Source organism: Dendrobium catenatum, unplaced genomic scaffold (genome assembly GCF_001605985.2).
Source record: "Dendrobium catenatum unplaced genomic scaffold, ASM160598v2 fragScaff_scaffold_409, whole genome shotgun sequence".
Lineage (NCBI taxonomy): Eukaryota > Viridiplantae > Streptophyta > Magnoliopsida > Asparagales > Orchidaceae > Dendrobium > Dendrobium catenatum.
The window spans coordinates 55,554-68,040 of NW_021318871.1; the positions used below are offsets into that span (position 1 = coordinate 55,554).

The 12,487-nt window shown below is 32.4% G+C and overlaps 1 protein-coding gene across 5 annotated transcripts in view; it reads right to left on the bottom strand.

Moving 5' to 3' along the window:
* Nucleotides 1-622: 622 nt before the first annotated feature.
* LOC110108708 overlaps nt 623-12,487 on the bottom strand; it is a 67,315-nt gene continuing 55,450 nt past the window's right edge. For all 5 annotated transcript variants that reach the window (XM_028694150.1, XM_020839469.2, XM_028694149.1 and 2 more), the window contains one exon: nt 623-1,110. In XM_028694150.1, the coding sequence (XP_028549983.1) occupies nt 814-1,110 (297 nt within the window). In that variant the 3' untranslated portion in view covers nt 623-813. The remainder of the gene's footprint in view (nt 1,111-12,487) is intronic.

Sequence of the window (12,487 nt, forward strand, 5' to 3'; positions counted from 1 at the left end):
AGAAATGAGAGTATTTATAAGCATTTCCTGCCTGAACAAAACTAGGATTCCGACTAGGTCCGGCCACATCAAACCGCAAAGTTTGTTTTGGACATTCCAACAGGCTCATGGCAACTCACCCGGAAAATTACAGCACATGTGGGCAGCTACTGAGAGAGTTAGAGCTGAATCAGTGCTTGCACATGGCTGTTTCTTGGGGTTCAGGACACCACTTGGCCTGAGCTGATTTTGATCCAACAATAAAACTTGATAGCAAACTTAACCATAAAACTTGTTAACAATTTTATTCTTGTGATTTTTTCTCTACATAACATCTTGCACAACCCTAAAACAATCCCACACATCCTCTAATGGCTGCCTGCCCCAATCCTTCTTCCTCTATAACACTACAACTCTGTAAACCTATAACAACACCTCTCCTGCTCAGCCACCCTCAAACTCCACTTAGCAGGGCCCTCTTCTACTCCACTAGACAACCAAAATATTCTCCAAATCTTACAAGGTCTAGGCTAACACCCCAAAGGCCGCAAAATAAATATCATCTAATCTAGCTGTACCCCAAGTCTTTTCTCAGATCTTCATCACAAGCAAAAAGATATTACGACCACCATCCATCAACCTATTTGTTTATAAAGCCATAACGATCACAAAATTTATAAATGTGTATACGAGCAGAGAGAGAGAGTAAGAGAGATGGCAGCACGTAGAAGGCATTATTTAGCAAGATCGTTAGAAATGTAGTAATTTAGCAAGAGAAAAACAGTAACTCTTTCCTCAGAAAAATACAAACAAAGAAAAAAAAAAGAAAAAAAACTACCACTGCCTCTTCCCCTTTCTCTTCTTCTTGCTACTGCTCTTCAAATCGCAGCTGCTACTTGAAGGACCCTCTTTGTGGGTGAAGTCAGGCTCAAATCTGCCAGAATTCATAGCATTCTGCAACCACTCGTACAAATCTTCCTCAGTCATGCTGCCGGCCATGTTGGGTGATGGCATGCTTCCACTTTCTCTATGTGATGAGCCAGACGCTTTGGAATTGCCATTGTATTTTGAATTTAAGCTAATGTTCACATGGAAGCTAGGCTTGTGTGTGTTTGCCGGAGCTTTTATTCCCTGGCACAAAAAGGCATACAAATCAAATGTTTATTGGGATTACAAAACGAAGACTTACCAAACGGATTAAAAAAAACCTATTCAACACTATGCAGATTATAAAGCAAATGGCACACATTGCACAAAATAATCAGGAAAGCCAGCAAGTTCATAAGGTAAGAGGGCATTTTATGCACATGAAGGCTTTGAAGCCTTTCTAGATATTACTTTTGGTTGGCACTTTGGTTGCACCATCTATTATTTGTTATCTACAAACTTGCCGGAATTCTAGAAAGGAAGCTTTCCATTACTAGCCATTGCATATGAAAAAATACATTATATATCTGATCCCTAAGCAGAGTTGAATTCTTTAGGGTCAAATGATAACTTATTTTCTCAAACAGTCATTGTTATGCAATCATATAACGATTCATTGTTAAAATTGACTTATATAAAAACCTAAAAGGAGTGGGAGTGCAGGTACCTTATTGGTTACCGTAACTTCAAAATAGGAACATCGCTTCATATTTTTAACTGAGCAATGCCAACTAAAGGCATGGCCGGTTTAGTTTCAATTCAGTAAGGACCAAATACATCTTCAGCATTCCTAGTACAACTTAAGAATACGCATGAGAAAACGGGTATAGCTATCACAGTTGAACAATGAATTCAAGCATTGGATATCCTGAAAACAGTGTATTACTTATTCTTTTTGTAAAGAAAAAAGATAATTGAATTAAGCATACAAATTAAGCCCATAATATAATTTGAAATTTAACATTTTCAATGATACCATAGATTAAAAAGAAATAGGTGCGCTAGCTATAGGTCAAAAACAGCTCAGGTACCTTCATTTCGAAACTCCCAATATCCACAAATTCATTCAGAAAATAAAAATGCTATTATGGACTAAACCAAGTGAACACTAACACAAGCTATATCACTACAAATTTAGCAAATGCAATTTAAAAAGCTAAGACTATCTAAAAACGTTATAATAATTAATATGCCTGGGAAAATTAATGGTACTCGCCAATTCATATAATTTGATTTATTTTGCATGCAAATACCAAAAAATTTTATATTTTGTTTTGTTAGTCAAATAATCTGCTCAATTTGTCCGTATTAACCAGAGCATCTGCTTCGGAAAAAAAACCTAGGTCACCAAATTTTCTCTGAAAATCAACAATATACTCAGATTTCATCATGATCAACTATAAAAAAAATAAAATAAACTTGTCTTAGTTTAGCAGATTTCTATAGACAATTATAATATATATTATATACCAGTAATATGATTATTATAGATTAGTATCAAATATCCATTTAAAGAATTCTATTACTTTTTTTATTTTTGTTTTTAAGTTTTCCATAGTTTTCTTTTCTATTATAATTTAATATATGATATGGTTATGATCTTTATGGGGATATTTATACGATAAACCAAAATAATAGACAAGGATTGGTTGGCTCTCATTAATCTTTGGTCAAATTGTTTGTGCTATAACGATGGCAAAATGTTTTGAGTTAATTCGTTTAGAAGTGCCAAACAAAATTAACTAATTAATGCCGGAGGATGGCAAAAAGTTTTGAGTTAATTCGTTTAAAAGTGCCAAACAAACTTAACTAATTAATTCCTGAGGAACCAGCCGTTAACTTGAACATAGTGGGCTGCGGAAAAAATAAGTTATATAACTTATAAATTTTTTGTGTAGCTAAAAATATTTTTAAAGTTAATCCGATGATTATTAGATTTAAATGAGAATTTGACTTTTAATAGAACACAATGGAGAAAAAAGATTCATGTAGCCAACCCCACGTAGTGGGATAAAGGTTTGTTGTTGTTGTTGAAAAAATATTTTTAAAGAATATAAAATAAAAATCATCGCATTAAATCATATAAGGAAAAATAAAGAATTTTCAAATTTCATTGTACCCTTCTTCCTTCAATAGTTAATCCTCAAGACATGGAATTTATATTTTATATATATATCACTTCAAAGAAATTCCTATCCTAACCGTGTTTCGTAGAAAACAGTTACAAAAACTTGCAAATTTTTTTTAATTAGGTTAACTTAATTTTTTAGCGTGCATAGCCTAGGAATAATCTATTCATCATTACCATGTATTCCAACTTCTCTATCATCCATGCTATATTTATATCAGTGATTTTGTATTCTATATTTTAAACACCATCTTTTTTAGATTTGCTATCAAACTTTCGTTGCTGCAGCTATATCTAATCAACTTATTTATAATGGCACAAGCTCGTTTCCCACCTCTTGATGTTCAATTCATACATCTTTATATTCATAATAAACGTGGGGCCATTGTATGAATTCTTTTTCTCTATTGTGTCCTTGTAAGAGTCAAATTCTCATTTAAATCTAATAAAGAAAGGTTATTTCTAATATTTTCGAACCAACTCTTTTCAGATCTACCTCTAGATTTATTAACATGAGAAAATCTAATAGATGTACTTTGCTTAACCAGGTTATTGGAATTCCTCCTTTTTATGTGACCAAACCATCTAAGACGACTCACTCTAATCTCATCTTCCACTGGAGCTACTCAAGCCAAATCTAATACTTCTACTCTCCTAATATGCTCATTTCTGCAACACTTAACTTAATATTATGTTTCTCTTTTAATGGCAAACATTCTGCACCATAAAGCATTGCAGGTCTCACCACCATCTTATAAAATTTTCCCTTAAGCTTGAGGAGAACTTTTCTATTACATAACAAGCCCAATGCATTACTCTACTTTAACCATTCAACTTGAATTCTACTCATAATAACCCCATCTGTTTCACCATCACTCTGAAAAATAGACCCAAGATATCTTAAACATGTACTCTTATTAATGACTTGATTGCCCAAAAAGTCAAAATTACTCCACTAGATCTATTACTACTAAAATTACATTACATATATTTAGTTTTAGATATACTCAAACGAAAGCCTTCAGACTTAAACGTTGACCTCCATAATTCAAGTTTACCTTCAATTCCCCCTCAAGTCTTATTAAAAAGAAGAATTAATCAACAAAAAACATCCACCATAGTACAACCTCTTGCAAATGACTAGTGAGAACATTTATGATTAAAGCAAAAGGATAAGGGCTTAAAGCTAATCCTTGATGTAATCCAACTAAAATAGAAAAATACTTGTTAAACCACCTTGTGTTTGAACACAAGTAACAGCTCATACATGAATATCCTTAATGACTTGAATATAAGCATTATTAACCCCTTTCTTTTCTAGCACTCTTCATAACACTTCTCTTGGAACTTTATCACATGATTTCTCTAAATCAATAAATATTATATGTAGATCCTCCTTACTCTCTCTATACTTTTCCATCAAACTTCACAATAAATGTATAGCTTCCATAGTAAACCTATCCAGCATAAATCCAAATTAATTTTTAGAAATATTAATATCAAGCCACAACCTATGCTCCATAACTCTCTCCCATAATGAAACATTAACTTAATTCCTCTATAATTCGCACAATCTTGTGCATCACCTTTATTCATAAAAATAGAAATCAACATATTCATTCTCCACTCATTTGGCATCTTTTAAGTCTTCAAAATAATATTAAAAAGTTTAGTAAGCTAAAACATTCCATCATCCCCTCAGCATCTCCACACCTTTATTGGAATATCATCAGGTCCAACAGCTTTTTTACACTTCACTTTTTTAGAGCATCTTTAACTTCAGTTTTACTAATACGCCGATAAAAATAAAAAAAGTTTATTTTCATTTAGAGTGTAATGTCACTAAATTCAATCGTATTCTCATAATCTTTATTGAAAAGATTAACAAAATATCTCATCCACCTTTGTTTAATATCCTCTTCTAATAAAAGAACTTTTTTTATTTTCATTTTTAATGCACTTCACTTGAACTAAATCCTTACTACTTCTATCCCTTTGTTTGACTAACTTATACATATATCTTTTGCCCTCCTTAGTATCTATTTTATTATATAAATCATTAAAAACTAAAATTTTTATATCACATATTGCTTTCTTAGTCTCCTTGCAGACCCTTTATATTTTTTCCAATTATCAAAATTTTTATATATAAACTAATTTTTTATAATAAATCTTTTAATTTTTTATCTTTTCTTATATATTTTGATTTCACCACCAACTGCTTTTACTATTAAGATATTTTCCCTTTGATACTCTAAGCATATTTTTTGCAATACTTAATACGATTAGCTACTTTTTCCCACATAATATTAACTTTATCATGCATAGATAAAACCTTAACATCTAGAATCTTACTCCTAAAAATATTTTTTTTAATATTCATTATATGTCCCCCATCTAATCCTAAGATAATGTTTTACTTTTTTATTTTTCGCTCATTCATCTTAAAGTCAAAAACTAATAAGCGCAGTTGGATACATAAACTTTCACTCGAAATAACCTTACAATCGTTGCCTTCAAAACGATCTAATTTTTATTAAAAGGAAAAAAATATGAGTTTTAGTTTATCCATTTTTATAGCAATTACAAAATCATTAACTAATGAAAAATCTAATATGATCTTCCCACCTTCATTAGTTTCTTCAAACCCACAGCCACCATGAATGATTTTAAAATCATCTACCTCTCTACGAACATGTTCATTAAAATCTCCTCCAATAAAAACTCTTTCTTCAAGATGTATTTTTTGTATTAATTTTTCTAAGTCATTCCCAAAATTTAATTTTGAATATATATCAAAATCTACTAGAGAAGCATAAACATTTATAATATTAATAATCATATCATCGACAATAATATTCAAAGCTACAATTTTATCTCAAATTCTATTAATTTTTACAAAATTATCCTTCCAATTTTTATCTATAATGACACCTACACCATTTCTAGTATGACTCTTACAGAATACTATAGTTTAAATCTGAATCTATCAATATCAATAGCCTTCTGTTCAACCCATTTATTTTCTTGAATGCATAGAATATTTATTTTCCTATTAATCATAATATATATTAATTCAAATAATTTGCATGTAAGAAAACCTATATTCCAAATTTCTATCCTAATTTTAGTTTCATGGACTAGACTCTTGGCCCATATTCGTCCATGATGTGGGAACCCTTGCCTATTTAACAATGCATTTGGGCGCAAGTGTATCAATCCTTACACATTTGTCGCTGTGTTTAGGCTATGCAATGCGTTGCTTCTAGGAAATGCCCTAACATTAACACAATGTATTAAAAGATTTATGTCATGATTATTCAATAAGTATTACGCTAGTTGTTGACTACCTAACATAACCTTCTACTTTCTCATTCAGAACTTGAGACTTGACAACAACAATGTGAATAATAAATTGAAAATTTTGATAAAATCTCTTTTCATTTAATCAATGTATTTATCTCATCAAGCTATGTTAAGCCAAACTAGTTTTTTGAGATGAAAATATAAATAAATAAGCATTGAATGATATATATAGGAAAATGGTAGGAACATCATTCACCTAAAAAGGTTAGGAAAATAAAAATTAGCGTCACAAAAGGGGCATATTATGATATAAATGTGTAAAGAATAGAAATATTATCTATAGCTTAATATAAATTCCATATTCATAAGAAAGAAAATAGTTGGTGCCGGGAAATCTATAACAATAAAAAAATATAAAAAAAAAAGAGATAAATGATGAATATGTTGAAAGATAATAGAATGGAAACAACAATAGTATTCAAGAAAAATTAAAACAAACTAAACCACAAAGAGTTAAAATGGTAGAAGCTATATTAGTAAAACCTTAATTGCATAACTTAAGCAAGTAGTTCACACCCTCGTGTGCGTGAATAATGATTTTGTTTGGCCCCAACATTCTTGAGGAAAAAGGACTCTTCTCATACACTTTGTTTTTAAACTACACATCTTATAACTTTTTTAACCATTTTTTGAGCTTAGCCATATTTTTAAGTTTTGTTATAAAAATTGGTTTATATGTAAAATTTTTGATAATTTGGAAAGCTATAAAGAGGCTTGTAAGGAATCTAAGAAAGCAATTTCTGATACAAAGAGCTTAGCTTTTAATGATTTATATAATAAATTAGATACTGAGGGAAAAAAGATATATTTATAAGTTAGCTAAACAAAGAGATTGGATTAATAAGCATTTAGTTCTAATAAAGTGTATTAAGGATGAAGATCAAAAAGTACTTTTCTTAGAAGATGATATTCAACAAAGGTGGATGAGATATTTTGCTAAACTTTTTAATGAATAATATGAAAATACGATTGACTTTAGTGACTTTAGCACCCTAAATGAAAATAAAGATTTTTATTTTCATCTGCGAATTAGTAAAATCGAAGTTAGAGAGGCCTTAAAGAAAATGAAGTGTGGAAAAGTTGTTGGACCTGATGATATTCCAATCGAGGTGTCGAAATGCTTAGGCGATGAAGAAATTTATTGGCTTACTAAGCTTTTTAATATTATTTTAAAGACTAAAAATATGCTAGGTGAGTGGAGAATGACTGTGTTAATTCCTATTTTTAAGAATAAATGTGATGCATAGGAATGTATGAATTATAGATGAATTAAGTTAATGTGTCATACTTTAAAACTATGGGAGGGAGTTATGGAGCGTAGGTTGCGGCGTGATACTAATGTTTCTTAAAATCCAAATCGAGTAGGTCTACTATGGAAGACATACATTTATTGAGAGGTTTGATGGAGAAATATAGAGAGAATAAGGAGAATCTACATATGATATTTATTGATTTAGAGAAAGCATATGATAAAGTTTCAAGAGACGTGATATGGAGAGTTCTTGAAAAAAAAGGAGTTAATAATGCTTATATTCAAATCATTAAAGATATGTACTAAGGAGCTATTACTTGTGTTCAAACACAAGATGGTTTGACCAAGTATTTTCCTATTTCGGTTGGATTACGCCAAGGATCAACCTTAAGCCCATATCTTTTTGCATTAGTCATGGATGTTCTCACTAGACATTTGCCAGAGGATGTACCTTGATGTATGCTTTTTGCTGATGATATTCTTCTTGTTGATAAGACTAGAAAGGGAGTTGAAGGAAAACTTAAATTATGGAAGTCAACCTTAGAGTCTAAAGGCTTTCACTTGAGTAGATCTAAAACTGAATATATGGAGTGTAATTTTAGTAGCAATAGACCTAATGAGGAGATTGCGACTTTGGGCGATCAAGTCATTAATAAGAGTACGTGTTTTAGATATCTCAAATCTATTGTTCAGAGTGATGGTGAAATAGATGGGGATATTATCAACAGAATTCAAGTTGCATGGTTGAAATGGAGGAATGCATCGGGCTTGTTCTCCGATAGAAAAGCCCCCTTCAAACTTAAGGGAAAATTTTATAAGATGGTGGTGAAACCTACAATGTTTTATGGTTCCGAATGTTGGCCATTAAAAGAGGAGCATAATACTAAGTTAAGTGTTGCAGAGATGACAATGCTGAGGTGGATGAGTGGCTTTGCCCTTAGAGATAGGATACGAAATGAGCATATACGTGAAAAGGTTGGAGTAGCTCTAGTGGAAGATAAGATTACAGAGAGTCACCTTAGATGGTTTGGTCACATTAAACGGAGGCCTTCCGATGACTCGGTTAGGAAAGTTAAGGTATTAGATTTGACTTATGTTAAGAATGGTAGAGGTAGACCTAAAAAGACTTGGTTAGAAAATATTAGAAATAATCTTTTTTATTAAATTTAAATGAGAATTTGACTTTTAACCGGACATAATTACGAAAAAGGATTCATGTAGCCGACCCCACATAGTGGGATAAAGGCTTGATGTTGTTGTTGTAGCCATATTTTTAAGTTTTGTGAACAATATACATGAATCAAAACAAATGATATCCATATCAATTATCTGTTTTAGAGCCAAAGATAATAATCTCTACACTACTTCAAAGGATTTAGTAGTCGAGACTTTTTGTTTTTTTTATTTAGTAGTAAAGACTTTCGTCATAATGAAAAATACTATCCAGACAGCCTCTTTCACATGTATTCTGAAAGAAAATGTCTGATATGGCTTAGACAACCCTTAGATACAACAATGCAATACTCACAGCACAAAGTAGACCATGCTACTCAGGCAGTGTTATGCTCTCGTTACATCTTTCATTTCAACTTTCTCCCACTCAAACCATTAACGTATCTTTAATTGCTAAGTTATGTGGTTGACTAGAAATCAAATTAAGATTATGATAGGAAGTGAATGCAATTTCCTCGAAATCATTGAATGGCAATAGGGATTAGGAAGACCAAACCAAAACTCTTTTTATTGCAAGATATATGAAAGAAAACAACAAGATACAGTTGGATCTTCAATTGGAGAGGAAGATCCAGCTCTCCCGAATCCCTAGCTATTGGCTAGAGCCCTCACAACCTAAGAAAAACTAATTCAAGCAAAATCAAGCATAATTTGAAATCACCATATAATTAGCCTTATATAGGCTCCCCTAATTCCCTTCCAAATCAACCTCCTTTCCCAAAATAATTCTCTCTCAGATTTGAATTCAAATTAGATCTCTTTCCCTAATTAATTCCCTCTCAATAGTAATAAAAAAATTTCCTAAAAAATTCCCTCTTGATTCCTCCTTAAATAATGAATATTAACACTCTTAAGGCTTTCTCTAAATAATTATCTCTCGTATTTGAATTCAAATTAGATTTCTTTTCCTAATTAATCCCCTCCTGATTGTAATTAAAATTTTACTAAATAATTTCCTCTCTTCTTGCCTGCCACCGACCCTAATGGGGCCCACCAGCTCAGCTGAATGTCCATCAAATTACTAATTATAATTTCTAGCTTTTGAATTGTACATGCAGTGATAATGTAATTTATTTTTCTCTCCTATATTTTTTTCTAATTCCTATTGTTTTAAATTATTTTATAAATTGATATTTATAAAACAATCCTAAGAGCTCTGCAAGTCATGACTCAATCTTTAATTTGAAATAAACCTAAGATAAGAAATGTGTTTTCTTAGCGTACGTGGTCTGTCCATCATAATGATGCAAAGTAACTTTCAACCTTTCATCTATCCTTAAAACTAAGGAATCAAACATGTTCTAGGAATAGGCACCCATCCATTCTTTTTTCATCCATGCATTTTTTTCCATCACATAATTTTAACATTATGAAACATATAAGAAATTATGAAAGGAGACCTAACTGAGACTCAACCAGTCTCAACCATCCAACTGGTGCTTTTAAGAAGCATTAGTCTATACATAATCTTAGTTTAGTTTAGATTAGTTGTCATACTCTTAGCTTTCGAATTGCACATGATTGTATGGGGTTTGATTGAATTTCATCAAAATTTGTCAAAAATCCATATGACACTTTGGGGGACAATATTAAGACCTGTACAAATCATAGCTAACTATCCGCTCATTGCAAAGCTTTCAGCAAAATGAAAAAAAGTTTGGAATTATTTTTAAGAAGCTAAATGGGTTGTCCCTATTAGTTTACAAATCATCATTAACTTTGAGGCTCGCCATAAAAACTTGGCAAGATCCACTGGCCGAGAGATACTTTGGGATTTTTTTTGAATTATCAATGACCCTCCACAAAGTATTATCGAGCCATCCTTCAATCTAAAATGCAATCTAATAACTTGCTTTTCCAATTTTTGCACACAACTGAATTTCCTTCTTTGGCATCTCAATTAATGTTGATCAAGATTTTATGATATTCATGTGTTGTCCTATATTAACAAAAGCATACAAACCTAGAAAGTCAGCCATTTTCAAAAGAAAAAAGAAAAAATTGATAAATCCTTCATTCAACACAAAGACTAGAGTTTGAGGATCATTTGATCACCAATCGAAGACAAAGTTCAATGATCTTTGAACTTTGATCTTAGGTCTTCACACTGTAAATTTTTTGTGTAAGACATTATATTTCCATAAACTTTGCATTTCTCTTATATTTCTCTTATGCCAACTTTCTTGGATGAGGCCTAGAGGAGAGCATTGTCAAGAAGAAAGGATACTAAATAAGAAAATTGTAACAGTTTCTCTAGTAGCTTGCGGCAAAAGGAGCACCATCCTACCTCTTTTGTTGGAACAACCCGTCGACAATACCGTGGTCGAGACCACCCGTCTTTTAGTAACATCAGGGTTGCTGCCCCACCCTGTAGGTTTTCTCCTAGCCTCGATGGCCGACCCTCTATTGGGTCTTCTGTTGGATCGGTCCCATATGACTCCCCACTTGGGCCAACTCCTAGCCATCCCAGTCAACCTTTAGCATCCTCAGCCCTTGACCCTACAAGTGTAATTATAATAAAGAAATGCATTAATAAGAATAGGTCCCCTGAACCTCAGACTGAGTGCATCCATTTTGTGGATGCTAATGATATCACTAATAACAAAGAATTCTTTGAGGATGAAACTGAAGTGATTGAATCAGACTCCCGACATGACTTAAACCTTGAGCTAAGAAAGTTAGAACCTTTAGCCTACCCTGATCCTAGTCTCCTCGAGGATATCTCATTGGATAAGGTCTGCCTGAATGATATTAACTTATCTCGAAAGAAGCTTATCTGATCGTGAACACCATGAAATTAAATTCGGAAGTTTCTGATTTAATTGTATCTCCTACTGAGATAACTCCGAATAATTCTGATTTAATTCGGATTTTGATGGCGATGTCGATAGTGTTGAGTTGGAATTGAGTCAATTGAATTTACTACCTAAGTTAAACCCCGATTTAATTGACTCAGAATCCATTGATATTAGGGTTATCACCAAATCTGATTCTATTGAGGATTGTAATATGATTTCGGAAGATAGTACTTTGAGTCTGAAAGTTTCAAAGTCTAATTTGAATAATGAGCCTCCTCTTGTTTTATTAGAATCTATTTTAGGAGTTGTTCCTCTAAACTTACATTTGAACGAGTATGTCTTTCTTGATTGGACTTACCTCTCCATTCTTTATACCGACATTAATGTTAGAGAGAGTTTAAACCCATACTCTCATGACATCCCTCTAACTGTTATGCCCACATCTGTTTTGGACACTCTACCCCTCCTTTGGAGGCCCATACCCACTGGTGACTCGTTGGGTTATCCCATTATGGCGGACCCATCATCTTATCTTGTTCCTGATTCATTCGTTTTATCAGCTATGTTCTTGTCCTTCCTTGTTAAGGACCATCTCTCTCCTAGTTGGATGAATTTGCTAGATTACCCTGTTGCCCCTAGGAGACTAACTACGACCCTAACTGAAACTTCATATAGAAATGCCCTGGTAGCTAAGGATGTATTCATTGCTCCCCCTACACCAGTTCCCTTAGACTTGAACACTTTAGATCCACTCATTTCATGACTCTTCCACCTTTATTCTATCTATGTGTTCTTGTGAGTCAG